This window comes from Dendroctonus ponderosae, unplaced genomic scaffold, assembly GCF_020466585.1.
Source record: "Dendroctonus ponderosae isolate FM_Combo_2020 unplaced genomic scaffold, Dpon_F_20191213v2 Dpon_F_20191213_1, whole genome shotgun sequence".
Classification (NCBI taxonomy): domain Eukaryota; kingdom Metazoa; phylum Arthropoda; class Insecta; order Coleoptera; family Curculionidae; genus Dendroctonus; species Dendroctonus ponderosae.
This window is the reverse complement of record NW_026017110.1, coordinates 42,883,063-42,896,415: the sequence shown is the minus strand read 5'-3', so window position 1 is coordinate 42,896,415 and position 13,353 is coordinate 42,883,063. Positions and strand designations below refer to the sequence as shown.

The 13,353-nt window shown below is 37.8% G+C and overlaps 1 protein-coding gene across 2 annotated transcripts; it reads left to right on the top strand.

Moving 5' to 3' along the window:
• The first annotated feature begins 1,398 nt into the window (after window positions 1-1,398).
• LOC109540759 (proton-coupled amino acid transporter-like protein CG1139) lies at window positions 1,399-10,430 on the top strand. Of its 2 annotated transcripts, XM_019909212.2 has the most exons (9): window positions 1,399-1,737; window positions 1,790-1,903; window positions 1,957-2,107; window positions 2,160-2,281; window positions 2,337-2,421; window positions 2,475-2,709; window positions 9,387-9,615; window positions 9,672-9,844; window positions 9,893-10,430. In XM_019909212.2, exons 1-9 carry the CDS (start codon window positions 1,670-1,672, stop codon window positions 10,117-10,119), a joined length of 1,404 nt encoding a protein of 467 aa, XP_019764771.2. In that variant the 5' UTR covers window positions 1,399-1,669; the 3' UTR covers window positions 10,120-10,430. The 2 variants fall into 2 exon arrangements, with proteins under 2 accessions (XP_019764771.2, XP_048517005.1); XM_048661048.1 differs by having other exon boundaries at window positions 9,672-10,430.
• The last annotated feature ends 2,923 nt before the right edge of the window (window positions 10,431-13,353 follow it).

Sequence of the window (13,353 nt, the reverse complement as noted above, 5' to 3'; positions counted from 1 at the left end):
GATTAGATATCATTCTTACCAGCTTTTTTCAAGCTGGCGCCCCATCCTCCATTTCATACTCATTAATCCTTAAAAAGTTCACTACACTTTCGTATTACACACAATGAAAATCCCCTTCAAATAGAAAACTTTAATCCTGCAGTTAGCAGGTAGGATAAGGGCCACAATGATTTTATATTTCCCACTTAACAACGCGATTTACAGGACAGTGGACTATCGACCAATCCCGTCCACTGTCGGTAGCAAACCGAATATTCATACACCTTTTCGAAAAAAAAAAACTACAGAATAAAAATTATTATATAATCATTTGCTTTTTTGGGCCTTATGCCATATTTTCTTTGTTCAATTTTATTTATTTTATATAATTTTGTGATTGTAATGCTAGTAAAATGACCACAAATCGTCATCTGTTTCCTTTTAGAGGGCTCATGATGATTAAACCTAAGAAATGTTGATCCAGCAAACGCATTGTTTTTCTGCAAGCCATTGGTCAAAAACTCAATTTCTGTAACATGAAGGAAAATCTTGACAAATAAAAGACGAAACGAGGCCCTGCGTTAACTGTAATAAGCCGTCGCAAGTAATGACGTTACTGCCTTGAGACAACATTAAAGGCGCATTCGCCATCCCTACAAGATACATATATACAGCAGCAGTTAAGCGCATTCGCCAGGCAATCAGTATTAATGTCCAAGTAGGCGCGCGGTGTCATCAAACAATAAAAAAATGCTTGCAAAAACTGATGTCACTTAAAACAAAGATCTACAGGGCGATGAGTTGCAGAACCGAACTGCGGCAGATTGCTGTATACTCATTTATTTTTCTTGACCTCGCATCACAGGTTTAAAGTTGAGCGTGGCGGCGGCTCCGTAAAAAAATCATAATTCGATCAAACCATAGCATAAGCTGATAAAAAAGTAACTTAATTGCAGCAGCACGTGAATTTTATCACTTCGTATACACAAATATGCAATTTAAAGGCAAATATTACAGAGCCTTTCGACCTTGTAGCGACAATATGAAGGTGATTGTCTGATAATAGATAAATAGAGCAAGTCTGCTGTTTCCGTCTAGCAAGAACTTCCAATCAATCGTGCCTGGCAGGCTGTGAACCTAGCAATATAAGTACAGCTGATAATTAGCAAAATATTCAAATTTATTTACCGGGTTAACAACGGTTCAAGCCGGCATAGAGGCGACGTTCAGCCCTCTCTTCCGAGAAATCAATAATTCAATGTTGACTCAAAACCAAGCCAATATTTAATTAAATTTTTTAAAATTAAATGATTTCATTTAAAACCACAAAGTACGTTACGACGACATCGATTCTTGAGTGCTTTATTGCGTGATCGTGTGTCCTTTTCCATTGTTCAAATAATCTCGCACAATAATCGCATTTGAACAAGACTTTTAGTCGTAAAGATAACACAATAATTGATTGCAGAGACTTTTGAGAAACACTTCATGCGATTAGTGTCTATCATACCAATTGCAAAATCCCCAAAGAGCAGCCTCATCACAGAAAACCACTAGAAACCATCCGTTATTTTCACATAAACCTAAAACATTGTAATTGCGGTTTTCACATTCCGTGACTTTTGAAAGTAGTGCAAAAAGGTTCATCTTCAATGGTTTTAAGCTGCGGTTAGCAAGCAGTGAATTGGACATGGGAGTGGAGGAGAGACCAAGAGCCACTCCTGATGAAACTGGCATCAGCAGTTGCTACAACTCAACGTGAGTCAAGTCGCTTTAGTCACCTCGTTGCATTCACTCAAAAACATTGTAGATCAACACTCATCAGGAACCCTGATGGCTCCCTAACAGTGGAACTCAGGAAAGAAGTGAAAACCTCCGTTGAGTACAACCCGTACGAGCACCGAAATGTGCAACACCCCAACGGGTAAGCATTCCCCTCACTTAAAAATTAAGCGCTTTCAATGCAAAAGTCGTTAGATTTGCGGGCGCTTTTCTCCACATCGTTAAAACTTCCCTTGGCACCGGCGTTTTGGCCATCCCGCGCGCCTTTAAGAGTGCAGGGCTTTTAGTGGGACTGTTTGGTTGCATTTTGGTGGGAACGATTTGCGCCCACACCATTCACATCCTGGTAAGCAGCCAAAATACCTACCGCCTACATTGAAGCCTTTTTCAAACTGCAGGTGAGGTCTTCTCAGAAGATTTGCAAAAAAACGAGAACGCCCAGCCTGGGGTTTGCCGATACTGCCGAAGGCTGTTTCAAATTGGGGCCCACATGGCTCAGAAGATACTCTTCAGCTGCAAAGTGAGCGCCCCTTTCCACAATAGAACAGGCAAGCAGTTGGTCTGTATTATTTCAGGATCTTCGTCGAAGCAGGGCTGTTTTGCGTTCATTTCTTAGCCGACTCTGTCTACTTGGTTTTCATTTCCATTAGCATTAACAAGGTAAGTTTGGTAAGGTGACTAGATGCTCAGAAACGAACCGTGGGGGGTTTTAGTTGGTTTCAGCTCACTATCCTGAAATCGAGTCCTGGGGCGATTATAGCATAAAGTTGATTCTGTTGGTGCCGTTACTGATTTGCGCTCAAATCAGGGAGCTGAAGCACTTGGTGCCTTTTTCCTTTATCGCCAACATAATGCTGTTGGTCAGTTTTTCAATCACTGGTTATTACATGTTCTCGGGCATCACTGAGGTGAAGCTGCAGGACCGAAGTTTGGCTACTGGACTATCAGGTAAGTGCATTCCTCTTGCTTTTGACGTGTCGATAATACGTGAAGTATTATCCGTGAAAATCTTTCAAAATTAAAGATGCAAATGCAAACCTACACCTGCTAGGGTTTTGATGATCACCCAACTTTTGGAACTTTGTCGTCGCTGTCCGCGTTCACTTCTATCTCTCCTTTTTTGTCGCAGGGGCCTGCTGAATCTCCCGATTTGACCCCACGTGACTTTTTTCTGTGGCATCATATTAGTTAAACAAAGTTAATGTTTTCACTGTGTATAACCGGCAAAATGTAGCTTATAAGCCTGTCGGTCACCAAACAATTTAACAATTTGGGCCTACTATGTGGCTGTTATTCTCGTTCTACGAATTCTATTAAACATCGAGACCGAAATCATTGGAAAATATTATAAAATAATTAATCGACAATTGATTGTTCAAAACAAACCGTTATTAAAAGTATATGTTCTGTATGTTTCAAGAAGCCAAATTTAGAAAAATTAAGAAGGGAAACCGAAACTGCTGCGCCGAGCAAACCACTTATAAAGATTAGAAAAATAAGAGATGAAAACATTATTTTCTCCGATCACCTAAAAGCCCGAAAAACTCGCCAGTTTCAAGCAAAATGCGAAATCCCAAATCCAGTGAGTACTTTTTCTGAAGCTCACAAATCTGCATTTTGGAATTTATCATCCAGTTTGGAATTTATTTGGCAGAATCTACATGAACTGGTATGTTTTCAATGTTTTTCCTAGGATTGATTAGAATGGACTTGAAATAGTTGAATCTTCCGTTAGGTTTCAAGCTTTTTTAGAGTAAATCTTCAGTTGACTCTGTGGATAAATTATATTTAATGCAGGTTCCTGATTTAATAGTTTCTATAGCTGTAGAAGCTGTGTAGCTTGATTATGTATATCAAATTGGTGGCTGCCTCAAATCACTTTTCCGCTGCCTACGTCTACCTAAGTCTACGTTTCAACTGTCCAAAAAATGCCAAAATTTGCAGTTTGTCCTGAAAATTAAACAATCGCCTCTACCTCGCATACTGTTCATTTTCAAGGAAAAATGAATACCGCCTTTCTTATGCTTTTCCAGCTACTCTATCCAGTGTCGCGCTCCGAAATTGGTTGTCGCCTGTGGTTGTCGAGATATCAAAGATTTTATGCCATAATTTTTATGGAAAATTCTCGAAAATTATTTATGCGAGGGTGTTGACAAAAATATCACATGGCAGCTTTTCCAAGCGGGAATATTTTATTGAGAGCGACGTTTTTTGATTTAGGGCGTCGTTTGGAAGAAAACAACTAAAACTTCGCAGTCGACCAGAAATTCAAGAGTCTTAATCACTATATAACGACATTTTACGGCAATAAATCTTTTTGAGACATTTCGCCTTTCCGGTACTTTGCATGTGACACGTCCCGCACACAAAAGCTGCACTTATTGAGAATCAACTTTCAGATCTAACGGAAGAAAACTAAAACTGCCGAAGAAAAGTGCGTTTTTTCAGGACCCCATAAAGCACGCACCACAGCATGCCACTGGGCGAAACTCACAAAACAGTGTTGTCAGATATAGTCGTGCTAAATTGTTCGTTGTCAGTGCTGAGGGGCTCGGCACAATTTCGTAGTCAAACATGGTTTAATTAATAAAAGCCAACCGAAAAACTTGAAATAAAAAATCGTCAGCAGCTAGTTTATTATTCACTTTATCCAAAAAACAAGTTTTTGTGAGGGCTTTTTTTGTAAGTTTTCGGAAAAAAAATTATATTATCTACAATTAAATGGTTTGGTGAGTATAAAAAGCAAGTATTTGTTTTTTGGTAAATAATAAATGAGACACTGCAACATGATCACATCATTGTCACTTTTCGTGGATTAATCACTGGTTAAGTAGGAAAAGTAACGAAAGCTGGCAACACTGTTTTGTGAAACAAGCGCGCCCGCTTAAAATTAGATAAAAATTATCAAAAGAGCAGGGATTTTGCGGCCATTGTTTGAAACTGATGGGATTTTCGAGCTCTTCTGGCCGATAAACCAAACAATTTATCGTTAATGCAACGGCCTGACTAAAACATTGCAAAAATACACATCGCAGATTTAAAAAAAGCAAAAACTTCGCCAAGAGCGTTTCAGAAAATACCACGAATAAACCAGAAAAGATAGAGCGCCGTCTTTAAAACCATAAATAGAGAAAACATTAGTCTATAACTCATTAAAGTTTGATTTTTTTGACAATTTTGACAAAATGTTGACAATTTTTCAAAACAGACTTTGTCAGGAGAGGTTTGAAATCGAGAAAATCTGCAAAGCATATTTAAAAATTGACTTATGAAGAAACTGGCAGCGCTAGAGCGCTGTTTTTCACACTTTTAAATAGAGAAAACTTTACTCTATAACTGCTCAATTTTTATTTTTTTGGCGGTTTTCACCAAATTTTGACAAATTTTCTAATTCGTTCCTCTGCAGCGGTTTCAAACCAAAAAATTCTGTCAAGAGCGTTAAAAATATGCCACGAAGAAACCAGAAAAGATAGAGCGCTGTCTTTCTAACCTTAAATAGAGGAAATTTTAGTATATAACTCATCAAAGTTTGATTTCTTTGTCAGTTTTGACAAAATTTTCAAAACAGTATTTATCAAGAGCGGTTGGAAGGCAAGATAATTTGCAAAGCGAATTTAAAAATTGACCTATAAAGAAACTAGTAGAGATAGAGCGCCGTTTTTTCACACTCTTAAATAGAGAAAACTTTACTCTATAACTGCTAAAAGTTTTATTTTTTTGGCGGTTTTTACCAAATTGTGACAATTTTTCAAAATCCTACCCGCCCAGAGCGGTTTCAAGGCAAGAAAATCTGCCAAAAGAGTTGAAAAAAAATGCCACTAAGAAATCAGAAAAAAATAGAGCGCCGTCTTTTCAAACTTAAATAGAGAAAACACTAGTCTGTAACTCGTCAAAGTTTGATTTCTTTGAAAGTTTTGACAAAATTTTTAAGTTTTTAAAATCGGAAATTGACTTATAAAGAAACTATTAAAGATAGAGCGCCGTTTTTCACACTTATAAATATAGAAAATTTCACTCTATAACTGTTCAAAGTTTGATTTTTTCGGCGGTTTTCTCCAAATTTTAACAAATTTTCAAAATCTTACCCGTCCTGAGTGGTTTCGAAGAAAGAAAATCTGCCAAGAGCGTTTAAAAAAAATGCCACGAAGAAACCAGAAAAGATAGAGTGCTGTCTTTTCACTCGAGAAAACTCTAAACTATAACTCCTCAAAGTTTGATTTCTATGAAGAAACTAGTAGATATAGAGGGCCGTTTTTCACCTTTCGGATATTGCCCGATACGATGTAATCTGGTGTTTCAGTCGTTTGTTTATTAGAAATGCTACTCCCGTCACTCTAATTTATTGTGGTATTATTCTGGTATAACACATGTCCGTATTGTAATATTGTTGTACCTACAACGTCCTATTTTATGTGTGTAAGCTCTTCCTCGAGCTCCTCTAAATGTTCTTGTGTTCTCAGAGTTCGTATGTTATATGTGCTTCGATGTTTGCCTTCAATCGAATCTTTGCCCCTCCCGGAATCCATGGGGCAGACTAGTGAGAGATTCTGAATATTTCATTCTACTCTGCGGGGATATCTTTAATTTAGGATTCGACATAATATGCATTGGTTTTGAAGAAGGTGTGTGGCAATTTAAACACCTCGCTTGCCAAGCGGGTTGGTGAATTGATAAAGATATGGGAAGGATGAAGTAGATATTGGGTCGGGTTACCTGGTTAGGACATGATTTCTCCTGGTGTTAGAAAGTGGGGGAAGACCAAGGCTCCCCCGCTACTAGAGGAGTGTCCACCCGCTACTCAATTAATATCTTTAGGGGCGCGATTGTTTTATGAAGAGCAAGGTTTTTTTAATTTAGGCAGTCTTTTGGGAGAAAAATTGAAATTTGAGAATCGTGCAGAAATCCAAGAGTATTAAGAATTATACCAATCTTCTTGGCAAAATATATTTTTTGAAACCTATTGCCTTTGGCAGGATGTTGCATGTGGCGACTTTCAATCTCCAAAAACCTCCACTGATTCAGAAAACCCACTTCAGTTCAATGGGAAGGAAGAAACCCAGAACACTCTTAAGAGCGATTTTTCAGTGTCCCAAAAAACAGGCACGCCACTGGTCGACGCTCACAAACTGCGTGTTGTAAGTGGTTGTTCGCTGTAAGTGTTGTGGGTAAAGGGCTCGGCACAATTTGCTAATTAAGCCGTGTTTAATGAATAAAAGTGACAAAGAAGTGATCGAAATCAAAGATCGCCAAAAACTCTGCTGATTCAAAACAAAAACCTGTTTAGTTGTATGGAAGAAAACAAGGACCCATAAAGGTACGGGATTTGGGCGCACTAAAAAAAAAGAAAACGACACTGATCTGTTGATCCAAACCCCAAAAACAGTGTTGCCTGCTTTAGTTGCACTTAGTTGTTCATTGTCAGTGCCGTCCGTGAAGGGCTTGCTAATTAAACAGTGCTTAATGAACAGGAATGACTAGAAAAGTGAAAATCAGAATTTTTAAGCGCACTAACCCTCCTACACAGTGGCGGGCGCGAGATTCACCAGTCGTTGAAAGTTTTGAAGATATAATTTTTATTCCAAAACCACTTAAATGGAATTTCCCTAAAATGTCCTTTGGGAGAAAAAAATCTATAATTTTTTGGAAATATTTGGCCGTGACAGCATTTTGCAACTTTAAAAAATTCAATATCAGAAAAACTTCTCTGATAATATACAGGGCAATTCAAAATTGACGTAATTCCTTTTGAGGTGTTGTCTGGCGGTGTTTTAGGAGTACAGAAAAAATAGTGAAACAATTAATTTTTATTAGAAACTGAGAAATTTCCAAAAAACTATATTAGAAAAACGGTAACAATGTTTTTCAAGGTAATCTGCCTAACTGACATTACGTAAATCGTTGTTGCTTCGTAATTATTTAAAACTCCGGTAACCATGGATAAATACAGAAAGTGACAATAAGATATACATGGATAAACGGTAAATTCAACAGGAATCGTTGAATGACGGAACTTATTTCGAAACTCATAACCTCGAATTATGAATTTGTTTACAAATTACAAAAACATACATGTGAGTCTGTAACTCGAAACAAGTGCCTGTGTAATCATCTTATTGTGCACTCTTCTCGAGCAGCTGCTCGTATTCGGTTAAATAACCCCTGCTCAATTTATACCGGTCTTCAGTAATCCATTGGTTTAATGTGATCTTACATACGTGGTAGGAATATAGCCAGTACTTACTTGGTGCCTGGGAAAGTGCCAGTAGTTGTGCAATGTTCTGAGTGTCCTGAAAGGCTCTTTTTCAATTATGTCCAATAATCAATTGTCGTCCACTACCTTTCTGGAATCACTCTATTCGCTCTTTGTTGGCGCGAGTTCTTTCAGCTTCTGCTATGTTACTGTAGCATTTCCCTTGAACCAATCGCATATTCGTAAATTCGTGAAAGGAAATTCAAAGTAAGTCACAGTTTGACAAATTATTGCTATCATTTACAAGGGCTATCCACCTGTAACTATCTGTTGATGACAAAAAACATCTTTGCCACGTTGAATTTTTATCAAAAAATTGTAGAAGAGAACCTTTTTAATATAAACAATTTTCGAACTTTGAGGCAAAGATCGTAATTTTTCCTTTTGAATGCTTAACTATTCGAATATGCTACCAATTAAACATGGAACACTTTCAAAATAATGCTTAATAACAAAGTTGAAATTCGATTTTCAACTGTTAATATCTTATCGAAATTATCGAAAAAATTTTCTATATTTTGCTCGTGTCAAGTGAGACCCCATCACCCCTTAAAAGGAATGACGCCAATTTTGAATCACGCGGCATATATAAAACATCCTTAGTTCCTGGAAAGAACACGACAGCCTTGAGAGTGCAGGATTTAAGCGAGTCAGAAAACGGGCACGCCATTGGTTCGTTTCACAAAACAGTGTTGCCAGCTTTTCTTTCATTTCGTAATTAACCAGTGTGTAATCCACGGAAAGCTACCAAGATGTGATCATGTGGCAGTGGCCCTTTTATTATTCACAAAAAATTTGTGAATCACACAAAAAATCACTAAACCCCTCTATTAAACTACGTCCACAGATTTTGGCGATTTTAAAGATTTTGAATGTATGAATTTTTTTCGAGAGCAACTTTAATGGATTTTTTTCAAAAAACCCTCAAATGAAGGCATTAAAAAATTAATACTAATAATTTTTCAGAATATTTTATAAAAAGCAATTTTTTGATTTGAGGCTACGTTTGGGCGCACAAAATTTAGCATGACAATCGCGTAGAAATCCAAGACACTTAAATCACTCATTTGCGCGGGCAAAAGAAACATTTTTAATGATTTTTCCTTAAGAAGGAGTTGGATGGGGATGCGTTTTATTCAAGAAAACCTCCTGCTATTCAAGAAATAATCCTCCTCAGCTCCATGGGCAAAGCACGTAAAAACCCTTAGATGCGGGGTCGTGAAATACTCCCCCTAAAAACGCAACTGGTTAGGACTCGTAAGAAAAAAATTAAAATTCAAGGCGAAACAACTGCCTGATTAATTTTTCCTTGATCCGTTTTCTACCCAAACACTTTAAATTTCGTTACGGGTTTTTCAGCTTTTTCACATTTCAGGAATTCCCTCATTCCTCAGCACAGTCCTCTTCTCCATGGAGGGCATCGGCACCATAATGCCAGTGGAAAACTCCATGATTACCCCCAGATTCCTGGGATGCGCTGGGGTGCTAAACGCAGCCATGGGTGTGATAATTGTCGTGTTCACAGCCATCGGTTTCTTCGGCTACTATCGGTTTGGGGAGGAAACTGCCGCCACCATAACAGCCAATTTACCCAGCCAGGAAATGTGCGTTTTCCTCCTTGATCCAGACCTGTTTCAACTGAAGTCTTCCTCATTTTCAGCCCGGCTGAGATCGCGCAAGCCGCCATCACTTTGGCAGTGTTCTTCTCCTTCATGCTGGTCTTCTATGTGCCCGTCGACATTGTCTGGAGCCGCCTGAAGCACCACATTCCCCACTCCCGATGGAACCTCAGCCAGATCCTGTTGCGCAGCCTGCTAATTGTGATAGCCACAGGTGCGAAGTCCCGATTGTTTTCACCTAAAACTCCTGCTGTACTTCCAGGCATTGCCATTGCTGGAGGTGACAATTTGGGGCTGCTCATCGACATAGTAGGAGCGGTGTTTCTGTCCATTCTCGGCCTGTTTGTCCCCGCCTTCTTAGAGGTGATCGCCGACTGGGAGGACGGCTGGGGAACTTTCCATTGGCGACTCATCAAGGACTTCGTAATTATGGCTCTGGCCCTGTTCGGCCTGGTCTCCGGCCTGTTCTCCGCGATTAAAGACATGTAGGCCCGCACACGTTTCCTCTTTTTTCCCGATTTATTTTGTATACGCAGGAACATTTTTGCCGAATGTTTGCCATCAGCATTTACGTCAGATGAGACAATTTTGAAACACCTTCGGTTATAATTAGATTTCTATAAGTTGTGCGATAAATTTTGATGGAATGATGCAGTGGATTTGTTTGTTTGGCCACTTAGCGATTGATCCAGATCTCCAGATAGTCAGCTAAGGCACTTTTAACTGCAAATGGGTGATGGTCGGGTTCAATATCCCTAAAACCGCCTTAGGAAGGTACAATTAAAAGTTTTTTTTTAGTTTGTCTGTCTATGAGTTTACTCAACTAAGAATCTAAAGTCTATCCAAGATTGTTGGCAGTGACGCAATAATTGTCGTTTTTTTCTGTTACTTGTCCACCGAGCGAGACGGAAATTTGATGTTATTAATCGACTTGTTAAAATTAGCACAAGTACGGAAGAATGTAAAAATTATTGACTTGATTTCTGAGCGAGTGTTGGCAGTTTTTGTGAATGTTTTCAAATTATTATTTTAATTTACCGATACATTTTTCCGGAAGGACAAGAGTCCGTCAGAAAGTTCATTTTGCTCATATTTTCACCACCATTCCTCAAATCTTTTACGAGTTCCTTTCTTTACATGCCTGCATGTTCACCATCAGTAAGAAACCGGCCACACTTCACCGGTCAGAGTTATCGCAAGAAATTGCACAATTGAAGGAAATTTAAATCGAAACTGAATGAAGTGATTTATTTTCCTCATTTATTGTTTACATTATTCACATTTAATGCAATAATGTAAAAACCCATATTTAATAGAAAAAAAATTCTACACCTACATCAAGCAATACTAATGATTAATTTATGAATGATGAAAAATAGAGATACATTTTAAAACACTCCTATTTTTTCCAATTCCTCTAATAGTTTACGATTTTCCAGAATTTCGGTGTTGCAAATCTTCGATCAGATTTAGACACCTTCCTGTTAGCGGTTTCATCAAAGGTTTTTAACCTCTAGCATCTCAAAAGCAAGTTTCGAATAATTTACTCACACACCAGCTCTATCAGGATCAATAGTCACTAAAATACATCAAAAATTTCCATATTGAGCAACAACGTATTTTCTTTTTAGAACTTTTTTCCTTTAGAACACGAAATGCTTGCTGAAATTATTGGGCCATGCCAGTCCTGATCTCGAAATAATCGATAAATGTGACAACCCAGACAGGTGCCTCTGGACCAGCAGGCACAGGCCCGGCTTCAACCCCTTTTTGTCTATTTTGTTTTATTCCCTTACTTACCTTACAAAAAAAATTAACTGATGACTCACAAGAAGCATTTGGTTCCGTATTCGCTGATTTTTTAGGAGTAATGATCCAACATTCCATTGATACTGATTTATTGTCATTAATCTCTTGGAAACTTGGAAATACCGGTGAGTTAGATAACTTCTGAGAAGTTAAAGGCAAATTTTGAACAGTTTTTGACAAAATCCCTAAGAAATTATTAAAGATATCTAAATGGTCATTGCTATTAGGCAGGAAATGACAGAACTTTTATTGATATTTTAAAAACTGTTTAAATAACCGGCTAGTGAATAGGAACTTTTCCTAATATAACAATTAGGAAATAATTAGGAAATTCCACACGTTAAAAAGTAAAAAGTAACCTACATTTCAAAAGTGAAAAGGTTTTTGAGAATTTTTCCCAACCTCCACGAGCAAGTCCAGTCCAGATTTCAAAAAATTATAGTTTCCAATATAGACAAGATACACGCGGGATTGTCTTCCTGAACAGGAAAAAGGGTGGTTTGAAATGTAATCGGTGACCTTCGTCTCAATAGGCACAAGAAGAGCTTTATGAAAATTTTTAAATTCCACAGAAATATTCTGGTGGCGCAATACTCCAATACTGAGAGATACAAACTCAATTTGTTTTCTCAACATGAAGAAATATGGTTTGAATTCGATTGGTGAGTTTGGGGAAAGAACAGGTTTTTGATAATTTTTTTAATTCCACGTGGAGATTCTCGTAGCGCAGTCCAAAATTTGCCTTGTTTCCAAATCAGGAAAAATACAAGCGTGATTTTCTTCCTCAAGATGAAGAAGAATATTTTGAATGTCACTAGTGAGTTTGATCTCAATCGACAAAAAAAAGTTTTTGAGAATTTTGCTAACTTGACAGGATATTCTTGTAGCGTAGTCCGGATTAAAAAAAATTGTTTCCAAACTGGAAGAGAAAGATGTGAGATTCTTCTTTTCAACACGAAGAAAGGGGTTCTAAATGAAATCAGTGAGTTTGGTCTCAATTGGCGAAAGCAGAAGTTTTTGAGAATTTTTCAAATTCCACTTGGAGACTCTTAGACAGAAGGCAATATTTAAAAAAAAATTGTTTCCAAAGTAGAAGAGACACAAACGCGTTTTTCTTTCTCAATATCAAACAGGGTAAATTGAATCTGGTCGGTAAGTTTGGTCCCAATGGGCTGTAGCAAAAGTTTTTGAGAAGTTTTCAAACTCCACGAGCAATTAGACAGTTCGTATTTGAAAAATTTGTCGGGTTTCCATACCAGTGGAGATACAAGAGCGATTTTCTTCCCCAACATGAAGGAGGGTCCAGTGTCCTCAGTCAGTCTTGTTTCAATTGGCAAAACAAAAGATATTTGGAAATTTTGCAAACTCAACGGGATACTCTTCTAGCACAGTCCGGATTAAAAAAATGTTCTTTCCAAACTGGAAGAGAGAGGAAGATACTAGATTTTCCTTCTGAAAATGAAGAAAGATGTTTTTAAATGTGACCGGTCAGTTTGGTGTCAATCGAAACACGACGTGCTTTTTGAAAAATTATCAAACTTTATATGAAGATTCTTTAAGCACAGACCAGATTTCCAAAGTTTTTAATTTCCAAACCAGAAGAAATAGAAGCGCGATTTTAGTCCCCTAGATGAAGAAGAGTGTTCGGAATGTCATCAGTGAGTTTGCTTTCAATGGGCAAAAAAAAAGCTATTTGGGAATTTTTTAAACTCAACGGTAACTCTTGTAGCACAGTCCGGATTTAAAAACTCTTCTTTCCAAACTGGAAAAGAGAGAAAGACACTAGATTTTCTTTCTGAAAATGACGAAAGGTGTGTTTAATGTGACCGGTGAGTTTCGTGTCAGTCGTCACCCGATGCGCTTTTTAAAGAATTTTCAAACTTCACATGAAAATTATTGGGGTACAGACTAGAT